The 14,642-nt window shown below is 46.9% G+C and overlaps 1 protein-coding gene and 1 long non-coding RNA gene across 2 annotated transcripts; both read right to left on the bottom strand.

The window, feature by feature from the left end:
• Positions 1 to 725: 725 nt before the first annotated feature.
• On the bottom strand, positions 726 to 2,603 carry LOC127296588 (uncharacterized). Its single transcript, XM_051326723.2, has 4 exons — positions 2,504 to 2,603; positions 2,185 to 2,382; positions 1,861 to 2,090; positions 726 to 1,410 (listed from the first exon to the last, which is right to left on the bottom strand). Exons 1-4 carry the CDS (start codon positions 2,568 to 2,570, stop codon positions 853 to 855), a joined length of 1,053 nt encoding a protein of 350 aa, XP_051182683.1. The 5' UTR covers positions 2,571 to 2,603; the 3' UTR covers positions 726 to 852.
• Positions 2,604 to 2,868: 265 nt separating this feature from the next.
• Positions 2,869 to 6,102, bottom strand: LOC127296589 (uncharacterized). The gene is made up of 3 exons (XR_011743925.1): positions 5,902 to 6,102; positions 3,267 to 3,392; positions 2,869 to 3,039 (listed from the first exon to the last, which is right to left on the bottom strand). It is a non-coding gene; the product is annotated as an uncharacterized lncRNA (long non-coding RNA).
• Positions 6,103 to 14,642: the final 8,540 nt, after the last annotated feature.

Genomic DNA, 14,642 nt, shown 5'->3' with positions numbered 1-14,642 from the left:
TATACAAGTCAACATCATCCTTTTAATATTGTGTAAGAGGTTGAGATGATCTTGAAAATGGCAATTATTTTGATTCGAACGGAGGGAGTATAACTTTTTTAGGTGGTGGTCAGGTGGAGCCTCAATTTCTACTCTACATTCAGGGCCGGCTAGCCAAAAAGGCAAGAAGTGCGACGGCCTGGGGCCCAATCAAAACTGGGGCCCATATTTTCTGGCACAGTGTATATAGGAAAAGGTAGAAGAAAAAAATTAGGCTCATCTAGCATGCACACAGCCTAAATTGGGTCCATTTAAAGAGTTCGCCCTGGGGTCCTCCAAATCCTAGAGCTGTCTACATAGTGGGTAGCATCATATGTGTCTATACCATATTTATTACTTTGTAGAGCTATTTTTTAGAATATTCATTAGATAGAGGGAGTAAAAGGAAACAGATCCGGCCGGTTAGGCAAGTTAGGTAGGATTACAAAGAGAACAAATTTTGTTCTACACTCTGCTCCAAGTTTAGGAGCTACCTCGGTCCTCACTCAGGAATCAAATTTCCCAATGACAGGCCCAGATTCTCTTGGAGTTCTATTTTGGAGCATGGCAGTGTGGCACACCATTATAATGATGTTAGTTTTGAAGAGGAATGATTCTATCGTTCTATTAGGGACTCCATGATATTTTTTGCATGCTTCTGTACTGCGCATAGGAAGGCTTGAGTTTCACTTCGTGAGAAAACTTCGTACAAAATGATGCATGACAAATCTTGCAAAGCAACATAAATATAGTTCCAACTCTACAAGTTAACTGTGTAGATGATCAGTAATACGACGTCGACCAAGAAACCGTGCTTCTGTGTAGGTCAGGTGATCAGTAATACAGCATCGACCAAGAAACCGTCACCAACACCACGGCGCCGTTGTGGAACCGGTATTCTTTCTCTTGGCTGCCATGAACAGCTGCCTTGAATGGAACCGACAGCTTTCCCTCCATGAAGTCAAGAAACAGCGTATCCTCGAACGGCACGGCTGCTACGAAGTACCGCGGATGTTTCCCATCAGACTTGATGAACTGGTCAAAGTCACACTGCTCGTCCATAAAGCAATAGAGGTTCTTCGACAATGTGGTGTATCCGCATATCTTCACCTTCATACCTCCTGCAGGCACCTCCGTGAAATTCAACTCTATAGTCGCCTCGAATGCTCTACGAAAGATGGCAATATCGAAAACAGCGGCACCATTGGTATCATCCATTGTGCACTCTGCCTCTGTGTCGTATATACATCGACCCTCGATTAGATCGGAACACCCGTCGACTAAGGTCACGTCTTCTTTGTCTCCCTTTATTCTGATATCAACTTCAATCAAGCATTCATATGCCATGGACATGCCTCTTACAGGACTTAGCAAAGGCAGGTAGTCCCTGGTCTGGATTTCAGCAACAAAAAAAAGAACTAGCATGTCAAAAAGAGCTGATGGCAACGTATCAGGTATAACTATATAGCGTAGTTAGTTGAGACAACAAAATGAGATGGAATTCTCATAAGAAATCAACACAAAAATCTTCAAACAAAAAACTACACATACTTTAAAATTACTTTATCATGTCGTGTAGGTTCAGCTTGCCTAGGGAAATGTAGCTATGATGCATTCACATATAAGGGCTTTAAAAGAAAGAACTACGCAATAGAAATTTCTATGTCAGATAGGCCCAGATGTCATATAATTATTGTTTAAGTGCTATGCTAATCTTGAAATGTGACCCACAAATGCAAAAGTCTTGCAGATAAGAAACAAAGGCACAAAGCTTGGCTGAACGCTACAGAAGGTGATTATATATATACCAAAGCATCAAATTTAAGGCAGAAAAGTAGTTACCGTGTTAATAGTCACCGGGTTATCTTGGGGTCGGTTAAAAAGATAGTTTCGGCGATAATCCTCACCATCCCGGATTGCAACAAAACCATATACCTCGACTGAACTGCCTATATCTTGGAGATATGCCTTCAGCTTGATAGAAAAAACCTGGAGCATAGCCCATGGCTTGTGAACACACCGCACTGAGGTCAATGGTTCACACCGAGTATGCCGCTTTGGTGGCAGAACAGCTATAATATAGAAAACATAAAGACAGATTAGTATATAATTATGTGTCCATGCAAAGGAAGTGAGTTAACAAAGCGTAAGAAAAAAGTAGCTTACTTTGAGATACATCATCCATATAATAATACCCGTGCCAATAAAGATCCCCGGTATGCCTCAAATCTCTCGAGGACTCTGGAAGCATACTTAACTTGGTATCAACACCTAACTCAGCAGAAGAGATGCACAATGCAGATCTCTTTAATAGTAGCCTCTTGATATATTCCACAGGGCCAACCCTTTGAACAATTCCTATCCCTGATACAGACAAGTACACAATGTTACCCCTGAATCCCAGTTCTGCTAATGTTCTCCAATAAAATATCTTAGCACGCATGCGCGTAAATGAGAGAGGCTGGCAAGAAGGGAGAGGAAGTACCATCATCATGTGTAAGCTTATCAACAGAATCATCCTCAAGAGGAAGAAAATCATTGCAACCGAGCATGTTTTCAAGATTGCTGTCGTTGATGAGGTTGTAGCTGTTTTTTTTTTCTTTTTTTCTTTTAGTGTTACTAGGAGAGCTGCTAAATCCATTGATTAGAAAGAAATTGGTCAGAAGACCCACACTGCTCGGTTTATTGGAGGAAAACCGGACGAAAATCTGAACAACGGCAAGCCACACCTACACACACCCTCCTAAACCACGGGTCTCACCTGACCAGAAACCAACTCCAAAACGATGCCCCCAAGAGGAAGAGCGACGCCGAATAGCGCCGCCATCGTCCGATCTGGAAAACAGGTTGTGGCTGTTGCTGTCCTTAGCAGTTGCATTGCCATCATCGCCGGGGCAACTTTCAGCAACAGTGGTGTAAAGCAACCGAGGGCTGATATGTGTTGTTGGGAACTTATAAGTTATAACCATGCTTCTGAAATCCTTCACAACTTGGCATGAGATCAGAAGTCAACAAGGAAGCCTACAACATCATAAATCAGGGACATGTGACATGTGAAAAATCTTGTAACTAAATTTTTTACGGAAATCGAAACACAGAAGGTATTAATTTGATGTATGCACTAATATGACAACAAAAAAAACTTCGGCTGAGAATTAAATAAGAACTATAAAACAATAAAATTGCAGGTGAAACAAATTAACTGAACCCGAAAACAGCCCACTAAAATCTAGTAGACAACTACAAACCTGTCTGTCTGCCCTAAAAGATGAAGATGGTGAAGTAGCTAACTTCTTTTTGCATGTGCCCTCCTCAGCAAAACTGTGGCCACGTTTCTGAAACACATCACAACTCTGGAAGAGATCAAAAGTTGACTGTGAGCACATGTACAAAATCAAAAATCGGAGATGTGTGAGAAATTAAAAATCCCAAAGAAAGTAAAATTTTAATGTGGCCACTAATGAATAAAAAGCAAACAGCAATCGTAACTAATGAAAGTGAAACAGGTAAACTGCCTAGATAGAACGTGACCATCAATAATGTGTGTGAGCTTCACCATACAGCTACAAACCATGTCTGCACACCATAATATCTATATACTGACATGCTGAAGACTTCAGCAATCAGTGAAAAACTGATTAATACAGCTGAGATCAAGGATGATCATCAACTCCTCCTGTTTACCGCAAGAGAGGGGAATCAACCCCTTGGTGTAACATGAGCCATAGTTGTCATCTTCGCTTCCAAAGAACAAATGGTCGGAAACAGAGAAAGACGAGGTGAGCGCACAAGACACGAGGAGGATATTACATCGCTCCGAAACTAGCCATGAAACCATGCCGTCGGGCACTATAGTTCCTGGGGCAAAGGAGTTATTTCCGGTTCCAGACACTCAAATTGATACAATACCAATGAAAATGACAAAGACCAAAGGCGGGAAGGGGAAGAAGACCAATAGAGGAAAGAAGTTGAATGGTGGTCCTGTGCTAATACTTGTAGTGGTGCCCAGTGGACAGTGTATATGTCCATTGACAATTCTGCTGATCCTGGTATGCAGTGGCAGGATCAGAGATGGAAGTTAAGAAGCAGAAATGGAGTTCTCATCCTAAAATGCATTATCGTCTGGGGTCAAAGACCCAAAATGAATCTGCTAAGTATGAACTGCCTGTGTTATAGAAGCCCGGGGCCTCTGAAACAAGGATGAATAAAACCCAGGTAAACATCTTTCGGTGGAGAGTTGGTTTCCGACATGGACTGAATGTCCAATGTAAGGGATTTAGTGGAGGCTTGTCTCTCTTTTGAAGGAGGATGTCACTGTATGGCTGTAATCTCTAACTAGGTCCACAATGATGTCATATTTCCTACTAGTCCGGAAGGAAACAAAGAACACGACTGACCGTTTTATGGCAATCCTAAAATGGAGCTTAATGGGAATGGTATGTTCCATCTTAAGTAAGAGCACGCAAAACCATTGCTGTGTGTGGGTTATTCAAAAAAAAAAGTCACTAGCATGAGCGAACAAGAAGAGTGGAAGGTGGCAGGCTTCAGGGAAGCAGTTAATTTTGTGGGTTCAAGGACTTGGGATATGCAGGACTACTATATTCCTGTGATTATAGACAAGGACCTCATAATGTGCAAGTGCACCTCGACCAAGCCCTAGCCAACCTGAAGTTTCAGTGCATTCTCCTGGGTACTCGAGTGGAGCACATACCTACGACCAGCTCTCATCAACGTGCATTCTGGTGAGGACTCTTTTATCTTCTATGGAGCTAGCAAACTGTGAAATGTTTCTAGTATGAAAACATGAGGCGGCGGCATGAGAGCTACCAGAGCATGGTGGCTGTTGCTTGTCAGCAGGGCCGTCTCCAGAAAAATAGGGCCCCGGTGCGAAATGGGGCCCTAACTTTTAATAAATCAATGTAAACATACTTTTTTTATTTAGTTTAAATATGATATCCATGTACCCTTCAGGAAATATAAATATTAATGCTCAACAGCAAATGCAGGACTGAAGCGATAAAGTAACCACATGTTATACGAGAAAGCACCCTTAGTTCTTGTATTTCTTGAAATAAAATCTTTGCAAGTAGTCGTGAAACAGTTTATACTAGTGTTTAAAATCAGCCAACCCTTTGCAAAATACCTTTGCAAAATATATGTTCCCAACTCATCATTTCTAACCCTTTTTTTTACAAGTCCCCCTTACAAACTTAGAATATGAAAACAGTTGATTGCCAACCGTATGCAAGTTTTGTGCACCACCGAGCACCGAGGAAGCTTAATTGCATCAAGAAGCTTTTGCACATATGGAGGGGCTTGAATCAGCGCAGTTCCTAGGCATCGCTAATGTGCCCAAGTACCTATCTGGAAGATGGTGCCTCCATATTGAGGATTTGAGCCCCCAACACTTCATCTCTTTTGTCAGTGCCCTAAAACAGGCCACGGTTATCTTCTCTTAATTTATCTAGAACGATTGTAACTCGTGTCATCGTGCGGTTAGCTAAAAGGAAGTACAATAAGTCCTAATCAGCTGCCTATAAGGATTAAAATAGTATATTATTGCTTACTTAGAGGGGAGAGAGGAGGAGAGAGAAGGAGAGTGGGCTCTTATGCAAAAGCCAGCTCTAGCACGTGCTCCTAGTCACCTTATGAGAGTGAAAGTTGAGCCATATATTGATAAAGTATTACATTTTTATAGCTCACTATTGTATATGTTAGCTCTAAGTTGGCTATAGATGACATGGCACTTAGCTTATAACCAGCAGCTGACTACACTATTGGAAATTGCTCTAATAGAGTTGGGATGATGCGATTGGGGAAGAACCTTATTTGCCATTAAAAAAGAGACATCCAACACAGGCATGAGGGCATTTCGAGAAGAACCTGGTTTGCCATGTGAACGGACGGTGGCGCTGGCGGCGATCCCGCGTTGCCCAGGCTCGCCTCGGTCTCCGCCGACGCGTCTGCCAGATCCGGTAATCCGACGGGGAGGGCCGTTCGTGGAGGCGCGAGAGGAGGAAGGGGAGGGGGAAGCGGCGAAGTTTGGTGGTGGCTGACGGCGGTGGCGACGCGTGCGAGGTTGGGAGGAACTAAGAGCATCTCCATCGGCAGCGGGCGCCGGCACCTCCTTTAGGGACTATAGCAAAAGTGCCCGTGCGTTGCACAGGGAGAAAATTGATCATCACTACGATTAGTTTTATATCGCCGTAGACGTGTTTGCCGATGCTGTCGCAGGTGTAGTCTTTGGATCTTTCGGCACCATAACTACGGCGGCTGAGTGTGTGGCGGCGGCGGTGAGGTTAGGATGGAAAAGAGTAGAGACGCATGGGAGAATGAAATGTAGATGAGAATTTTCAGGAATATGTACGCCATTGTGTTAATTACACGGTTAGCCCGCCACTCGCCATGTCACTTGAACTCCCTCTGTGTGACGATCGAAGATGTTGCAACTTCATCCAAATTGGATTTGGATGTATCTATACACTAAATTGCATCTGGATCAATTATATCACACATTATATGCTTTATATCATGTTGAAATCATGACACACTTCACCCCTTTTTGTACCGACTTGAGATAAAAATTATTTGCTAGTACAGAAGAGATAATATTATTTGTTGTCACTGTCCACCACTACTTACTTTCATATCATACACCTAAAACAGCAGAATTGAGTTCGAACTTTGAAAGTACAATTTTTCAGTTAACTCACATCCATAAGTTGAATCAAGACATAAGTAAGTAGATAAATCAATTTGACGAAAATCGGCCATACCGATATGCCCTTAAGTTGATCCTCTGTTCCATCTGAGCGCCTGGTACCCTTCTTGCTCTAGTATATTGCCAGACGTCTACTCTCAGCTCAGCTGAAGCAATGAGCAACAACTCATCCAATTACCAGATACGACCACCAAGCATCCAAATCCCGCACTCATGTTTCGGTAATGCATATTTTATCTGAAACTAACATGTTGTGCATCTAGACTATACCGCTGAGTGCTGATTGCTGAACAAAACCAACAGAGAGAAATAGGGGATCGAGCTATGTTTCTCACAGGAGGCCGACCCTCTCACAGACGAACCCCGGTGTCTGTTCCTTGGCGGCCGCTCGGGGCTACCCTCCGCGTCAGACGAAGACAACCAGAGCCAGTACGCATCGCATTATTTGACGGCAGCGAGAACCAGGATTTGGCCTTTGACCGTCACCGATGGCAGGTGGTGCGGATCGTCTAGAAAGGACTGCCGTCAGGTGGAGATAGCTCTAGGTCGTGGGATCCCGACCCCGGCGGAGCAAAGGGCCGGCGCATGGAGGTTGGGGGCTCCCGGTTCTGAGGAGGATGGGGCACACACGGGGAGGGCTTTGGCCTGGCAGCGGCGGGGGATGGATTCCACGGGGTGAAGTTGTGCGCTCCGTCGCCGGCGACTGGGAAGCGGCATGTGGACCAGTCCAGGCAGGGGACGGAGGCGGCGCGTGTGGCCTGCCCACTTGCCCCGTCCAGCGGAAGGAGAGGCAGGATGCGCTGGATTGGGTGTGGTTTGTTCGGCAGATTAAAGGGGAAAAAAAACAAGACGAAACGGTACCGTGTCATTGGGTGTATTATGTACTTTGATGGGAGGGCAAAACCGTCCAGAAAAATGTTGGACGAAATTTTTGGCAGAAACCTTAGCTCCTTTATTATTAGGTATAGATATAGATTTGAGGACGATACTCCCACACCGGCGCGCCCAATATGCCAACCCCGTAGATTTTAAAATTAAAATTAAAATTTACAAAACGATATTCATACGAAGTTCGAACGAAATTTGTATAAATTAAACGCGATTTTAAACTAAAAAACTAGAAAAAACAACTAGCGACGCTGGAGTCGAAGACGCTGAAGTCCTGGTCGTCGCCGCTGGATGACCCGAAGGACCAGCTGTCGACGTCGTCGGCCTCCTCCTCGTCGGCATTCTCCTCCTTTGGGCTCGGCAGCTCGGATGGTCTGGCAAGGTCGACGTAGTTGGTGCCGTGGTCCCTGGCGGACCACACCGCCGCCTGCCGCGGGTCGATCACGATATGCCGATAGTCTTCGTCGACGGAGCGGCTGACAATGTACTGTAGGGCGGGGAACTCCTCCTCGTCGTCGTCGCCACAGAGGGCCGCCTGCGCCTCGGCCTCCTTCTCCCACCATTTCTTCTTCGCCGACCGAAGTGGTGGCGTGGCGTCCTCCTCCTTGACGCGGGAGCGGCGGCTCGACCCCGTCGTTCGACGAGCCGGAGCAGAGGACGTGCGCCTCGCGTCGTCGCGGATGACGACGCCTCCGGAAGGAGGCGCGGGCGCGGTCGAGCGCGTGCGTGCAACGACAGATGATCCGGTGTGTGAGGTTCCGGACGCCGCGGTCCGTTCCGGCGCCCTCTGTCGGGTAGGCGGCGACGCCATGTTCGCTGCCTGCGGGAAGTATAGCGGCTCCCGTTGCCCGCGGACGCGTGGACGGAAGCCGTATTGGCGGAGCATGTCGTCGACGGAGCGGCCGTACCACCAGGCACGACAGCCGACATTGTTGAAGCGGCCGCCCGAGGGGTTGTCCGTCCGCGCGATCTCGACCTCGCGCTCGTGTTCGAAGCGCCCTACCCTGGACGGGCTTTCGACGGCGTCCTCCGGCAGGCTCCTCTCCTCCGGCGTCATCTCGGCCCGCCGTTCCCTAGCGAGGGCCTGTGTCTGTGGTCCTCGAGGTGGCGGCAGCGGCACGGCGAAGCCGCCGTTGGAGACGTGTCAGTCGTGCGACAACTTGTACTGTACTAGCACGGGGATGCGGTGCCAGTACAGCACGTCGGCCTCGTCGAACGTCAGCTGCGTCGAGCGGAGCATGCCGCCGCCGCTGCCGCCGGTCTGGTCGTTGTGCGCCATCGCGCCGGCGGGGGAGCGTGGGTGGTGGTTCGCGCGGAGGTTGAGGACGGCGGCGGCTAGGGTTGGATGACGGGGAAAAGAGGGAAGTGCGCGCCGGTGGGGTTTAAAGGGAGGCGGCAGACGCGCATTGAAGGCGCGTGGGTAAGGTAGGTGGATGCCGCGTGGCCAGTCGCCGCCCTCGCAGTTTTGGTTTCCGCGCGGGAGGCCATTAACGCCGATGACCAACCTCCCCGCGTCGTTTTCGATGCGAACCGCCGCGTCCCCTCGCTGACAAGGCACCCCACCCGCGAAAATCGTCGTTCCGCGAGGCGCCGGCGCGCCCGATTCGCGCCCTTGGCGAAGGGGTCGGCACGAGGTTGCCGGCGATTCTATTGGGCTCGAAAAATTGGTCGGTGCCGTTTGGGGCGCGCCGGTGCGAGCCCATTTTTGCTCCCGCCCCCAAATTGCTATCGGGGCCGCTATCTTAGAGCATCTCTGGTCGCGTCCCCCAAACCGTCCCCCAAACGGCGCCGGATCAAGCGTTTAGGGACGTATTTTGTTCGTGCCGCGTTTGGGGGTCGTCGCTCCCCAGTCGCGTCCCCCAAACGCCCTCCCCAAATGAATATTAGTGCACGAAAATAAAGGTTTTCATTCAAAATTGATTATATATTACAAAAGTTTGAATGAAAACGGTTAGATTTCATCTAAACCCTAGCCTATTGGCCACTCGGCGGTGCGTTCGACGGCCCCGCCCTGTCGTCGCCTTCCCTCCGCCATAGTACCAGCTGCGCGCGCCGCCTCTCCATGCGTAGGGCGGAGGCCAGACGCCGATGCTCCAGCAGCGCGTCATCGCCTGCCCTCCCTGCTGCGCCGCCTGGAGGGAGTGCTCGGCGGCGCGATGAATCTGCACCTCTTCGCGGGCACGGACGTCGTCCTGGAGCTCCTTCTTCGACTCGAAGGACTCGACGAGCACGCGTTGTTGATCGGCCGTCTCGTCCGGGTGTGGCCCATCGTCGCTGGACCACTCGAAGTCGTCGTCGTCCTCCTCCTCCGTCTCGTCCTCCTCCTCCATTTGCACCGCCAACTCGTCGGCCTCCACCGCCAACGCATCCGCCCGCGCCCCCAGGCCGCCTCCGTTGCCACCAGCGCCGCCTCCCGCTGCTGACGCTCCGCCGCCTCCAGCTGCTGCTGACGCTCCATCGCCTCCCGCCGTTCACATGTTGGAGATATGCCCAAGAGGCAATAATAAAGTGGTTATTATATATCTTTATGTTTATGATAAATGTTTATATACCATGCTAAAATTGTATTAACCGAAACATTGATAGATGTGTGTTATGTAAACAACAAGGAGTCCCTAGTAAGCCTCTTGTATAAACTAGCTTGTTGATTAATAGATAATCATAGTTTCATGATCATGAACATTGGATGTTATTAATAACAAGGTTATATCATTATGTGAATGATGTAATGGACACAACCAATTAAGCGTAGCATAAGATCACGTCATTTAGTTCATTTGCTATAAGCTTTCTATACATAGTTACCTAATCCTTTCGACCATGAGATCATGTAAATCACTTATACCAGAAGGGTACTTTGATTACATCAAACGCCACTGCGTAAATGGGTGGTTATAAAGGTGGGATTAAGTATCCAGAAAGTATGAGTTGAGGCATATGGATCAACAGTGAGATTTGTCCATCCCGATGACGGATAGATATACTCTGGGCCCTCTCGGTGGAATGTTGTCTAATTAGCTTGCAAGCATATGAATGGTTCATAAGAGACAACATACCACAGTACGAGTAAAAGAGTACTTGTCATGAGACGAGGTTGAACGAGGTATAGAGATACCGATGATCAAACCTCAGACAAGTAAAATATCGCGTGACAAAGGGAATCGATATCGTATGTAAATGGTTCAGTCGATCACTAAAGTCATCGTTGAATATGTGGGAGCCATTATGGATCTCCAGATCCCGCTATTGGTTATTGGTCGGAGAGAAGTCTCAACCATGTCTGCATAGTTCGCGAACCGTAGGGTGACACACTTAAGGTTTGATGTCGTTTAAGTAGATATGGAAATATGGAATGGAGTTCGAAGTTTTGTTCGGAGTCTCGGATGGGATCCAGGACATCACGAGGAGTTCCGGAATGGTCCAGAGAACAAGATTCATGTATAGGAAGTCACTTTCCAAGTTTGGAAATGATTCGGTGCATTTATGGAAAGTTCTAGAAGGTTCTAGAAAAGTCCGGAAGAATTCACCATGGAAAGTGGAGTCCCGGAGGGACTCCACATAGCTTGGCCGGCTAGCCTAAGGAGGAGGAGTCCCAGGTGGACTCCACCCCACGGTGGCCGGCCACCCCCCCAAGGAAGGGGTGGGGGTCCCACCTTGAGTAGGAGTCCCACCTTGGGTAGGTTTCCCACCTTATGGCAAGTTCTTGAGTTGGGGTCTTATTCAAATACTTGGAGTCTAACTCTTGGGGGTTCCACCTATAAAAAGAGGGACAAGGGAAGGGTGGCCGGCTACTCTAGCCTCCACCTTGGCCGCACCCCTTTGAGGGCCGGCGCCCAAGCCCCCCTCTCCCCAAACCTAGCGCCCCTCCTCCACATATCTCTCCCGCAGCGCATAGGCGAAGCCCTGCCGGAGATCTCCACCACCACCGCCACCACGCCGTCGTGCTGCCGGGATTCCGAGGAGGATCTACTACTTCCGCTGCCCGCTGGAACAGGGAGAAGGACGTCGTCTTCATCAACACTGAACGTGTGACCGAGTACGGAGGTGCTGCCCGATTGTGGCACCGTCAAGATCTTCTACGCGCTTTTGAAAGCGGCAAGTGATCATCTTCTGCAACAACGAGATCTAATCTCGTAGGCTTTGGAAATCTTCAAGGGTTAGTCTCATTCATCCCCTCGTTGCTACCGTCTTCTAGATTGCATCTTGGCTTGGATTGCGTTCTCGCGGTAGGAAATTTTTTGTTTTCTATGCTAAGAATCCCATCAGTGGTATCAGAGCCGTGTCTATGCATAGATTGGTTGCACGAGTAGAACACAATGGTTTTGTGGGAGTTGATGCTTTGTTGTCTTTAGTTCGTCTACTTTGCATCCTGCGGCATGGTGGGATGAAGCGGCTCGGGCTAACTTTACATGACCGCGTTCATGAGACTTGCTCCACGTTCGACATGCAACTTGTATTGCATAAGTGGCTTTGCGGGTGTCTGTCTCTCCCACCATAGTGAAGATTCAATTTACTCTTTCTATTGACAACACTAGTATCACCGTTGTGGTTCATGTTCGTAGGTAGATTGGATCTTACTCGAAAACCCTAAACCACGTAAAATATGCAAACTAAATTAGAGACGTCTAACTTGTTTTTGCAGGGTTTGGTGATGTGATATGGCCATGATGTGATGATGAATATGTATGAGATGATCATTATTGTATTGTGGCAACCGGCAGGAGCCTTATGGTTGTCTTTAAATTTCATGTTGAGTAGTATTTCAAAGTAGTTGTAATAGTTGCTACATGAGGTGAACAACCATGAAGACGGCACCATGGACCTTGACGCTACGCCGACGATGATGGAGATCATGCCCGTTGATGAGGGAGATCATGTCCGTGCTTTGGAGATGAAGATTGAAGGCGCAAAGACTAAAGGGCCATATCATATCACATATGAATTGCATGTGATGTTAATCCTTTATGCATCTTATTTTGCTTAGAACGCGATGGTAGCATTATAAGATGATCCCTCACATTAATATCAAGATAATAAAGTGTTCTCCCCTCGTATGCACCGTTGATATAGTTCGTCGTTTCGAAGCATCTCGTGATGATCGGATGTGATAGACTCAACGATTCACAAACAACGGGTGTAAGCCATGTTGCACACGCGGAATACTTGGGTTTGCTTGACGAGCCTAGCATGTACAGACATGGCCTCGGGATAACGGAAACCGAAAGGTTGAACACGAGTCATATGGATGATATGATCAACATGTTGATGTTCACTATTGAAGCTACATCATCTCACGTGATGATCGGTTTTGGTGTAGTGGATTTGGATCGTGTACCACTTAACAACTATGAGGGATGTTGTATTAAGTGGGAGTTCATTAGTAATTAGATTAAAATATGAACTAATTATCATAAGCATAGTCTGAGTAGTATTTTGAATTAATTTTGTAGTATTGGCATCCATTTTTCTACCATGCGCTAGTCTTGTAATTGAGATAGAAATAATGTTAAAGTCTGACAAGAAACTTTACGAACTGGTACCGTATTGTTAAAGAATCAAGAAATGATTAAGTCCTATTGCGAACTTTTAGTAAACCTCACATTGTTGATTCAAATAGTTGTGGTTTCAATTAGTACCTAAAGTTATCTTCTCTCATGAAACTTGAAGTTCAAATCTGTTTGAAAAAGTAAGGAGCTGAAAATTTAGTTTTCAGAAATAAACAAGGTATGATATATATGTGATATCTAAGACCTTATTGCAAGATGATAGAATATAATCTAGTGAGACTACATAAACTCATAAGTTTTATGGGAATGTACGAAGGTTGAAGACGCCCGGCGTCCCAATCCTCCAACTAAGTTGGACACTAAAGATATTCGCATATCTATGAAGTGATCGTCCTTAGTATGCACCGTTGCTAAGACTCGTCGTTTCGAAGAATCTCGTGATGATCGGGTGTTATAGATTCTACGAGTGCATGCAACGGGTGTAAGTCAGATTTGCACATGCGAATACTGAGGTTAAACTATACGAGCCTAGCATGTACAGACATGGTCTCGGAAAGTCATCATGATACAATGGATAAAATTATGAGTGAAATTGTTCATCATATTACAAGGTTACTAATAGTGAAATCCGGAACACTTGTCATATGATGATCAAGTTCAAAGTAAGAACCTCAAGGTTATTGGTATTTGACCAACAAACCTAGAAGTTATTGATGTTGAAGTGTTTTTCTGAATAATGAGGAAAGCTAAAAGAGAAACTACAAAAGATTATTGGCAGAAAGAAAGAAAAGACTAGAAAGTCTAGCTCAGGTGTATATAAATGATATACATGTTATGGATGTATTCCTCGTTTGGTCACACAATGAAATTCTTGGGTATTTGTACCTGTTGGCCACCAAAACCCACCGGCGAGTAGCAACGGGCAACACGTAGAGCCGGGAGGCTCCCAGAACTGCGGTAGGCCCTGGTCCCTCGAGCGACGGCCCGCAAAGCTCCGGCACGCACGTCCGATGCTGGTGCAAGGGCGTGCCACCTGACCTATACCTGGTCAGGAAGGTGATGGATTGCTTCGCTTAGTTTCCTGCATGGCATACACGTAAACATTAAATACGAGCCTCGATCGGCTCTCAGGTTGTCCCGTGAATCGGCTCAAGGAGCCGATCCACCCATGATTCGTATGAGATCTACGATAACATGGTGGTCCTGCTTGATCAATATCAAGTTAAAACGATCTACGACGATCTAGGGTTTTCACCACATAACCGGAACGTCCTACACGTAATTGAGCCTGGCAGCCACGCAAGATGATGATAAACCAGCCCTAGATAAGGCCTAAAAACCAACATGGAGTTGATTCCCGGAACATCTTCTCTAGGACTAGCAAACTACACCCTACGTGCTACTGGATCCTTCAACCCGTTTGCAAGGCCTAACTATGTAGATATCAAACTAATCCTTGAAGAACAAGGAGCAATCATAACGGATCGGATCTACTAAACAAGGATCAA

The sequence above is a fragment of the Lolium perenne genome, chromosome 4, assembly GCF_019359855.2.
Source record: "Lolium perenne isolate Kyuss_39 chromosome 4, Kyuss_2.0, whole genome shotgun sequence".
In the NCBI taxonomy this organism is placed as follows: Eukaryota; Viridiplantae; Streptophyta; class Magnoliopsida; order Poales; family Poaceae; genus Lolium; species Lolium perenne.
This window is presented reverse-complemented; position numbering and strand designations above follow the sequence as displayed.

Excerpts from the sequence above, each read along its gene's own strand:
- LOC127296588 (XM_051326723.2), bottom strand. The coding sequence starts at position 2,570 with ATGCTCGGTTGCAATGATTTTCTTCCTCTTGAGGATGATTCTGTTGAT. Across the intron at positions 2,383-2,503 it reads TAAGCTTACACATGATGATG|GGATAGGAATTGTTCAAAGG; the intron begins GTACTTCCTCTC and ends TGTCTGTATCAG. Across the intron at positions 1,411-1,860 it reads ACCCGGTGACTATTAACACG|ACCAGGGACTACCTGCCTTT; the intron begins GTAACTACTTTT and ends GCTGAAATCCAG.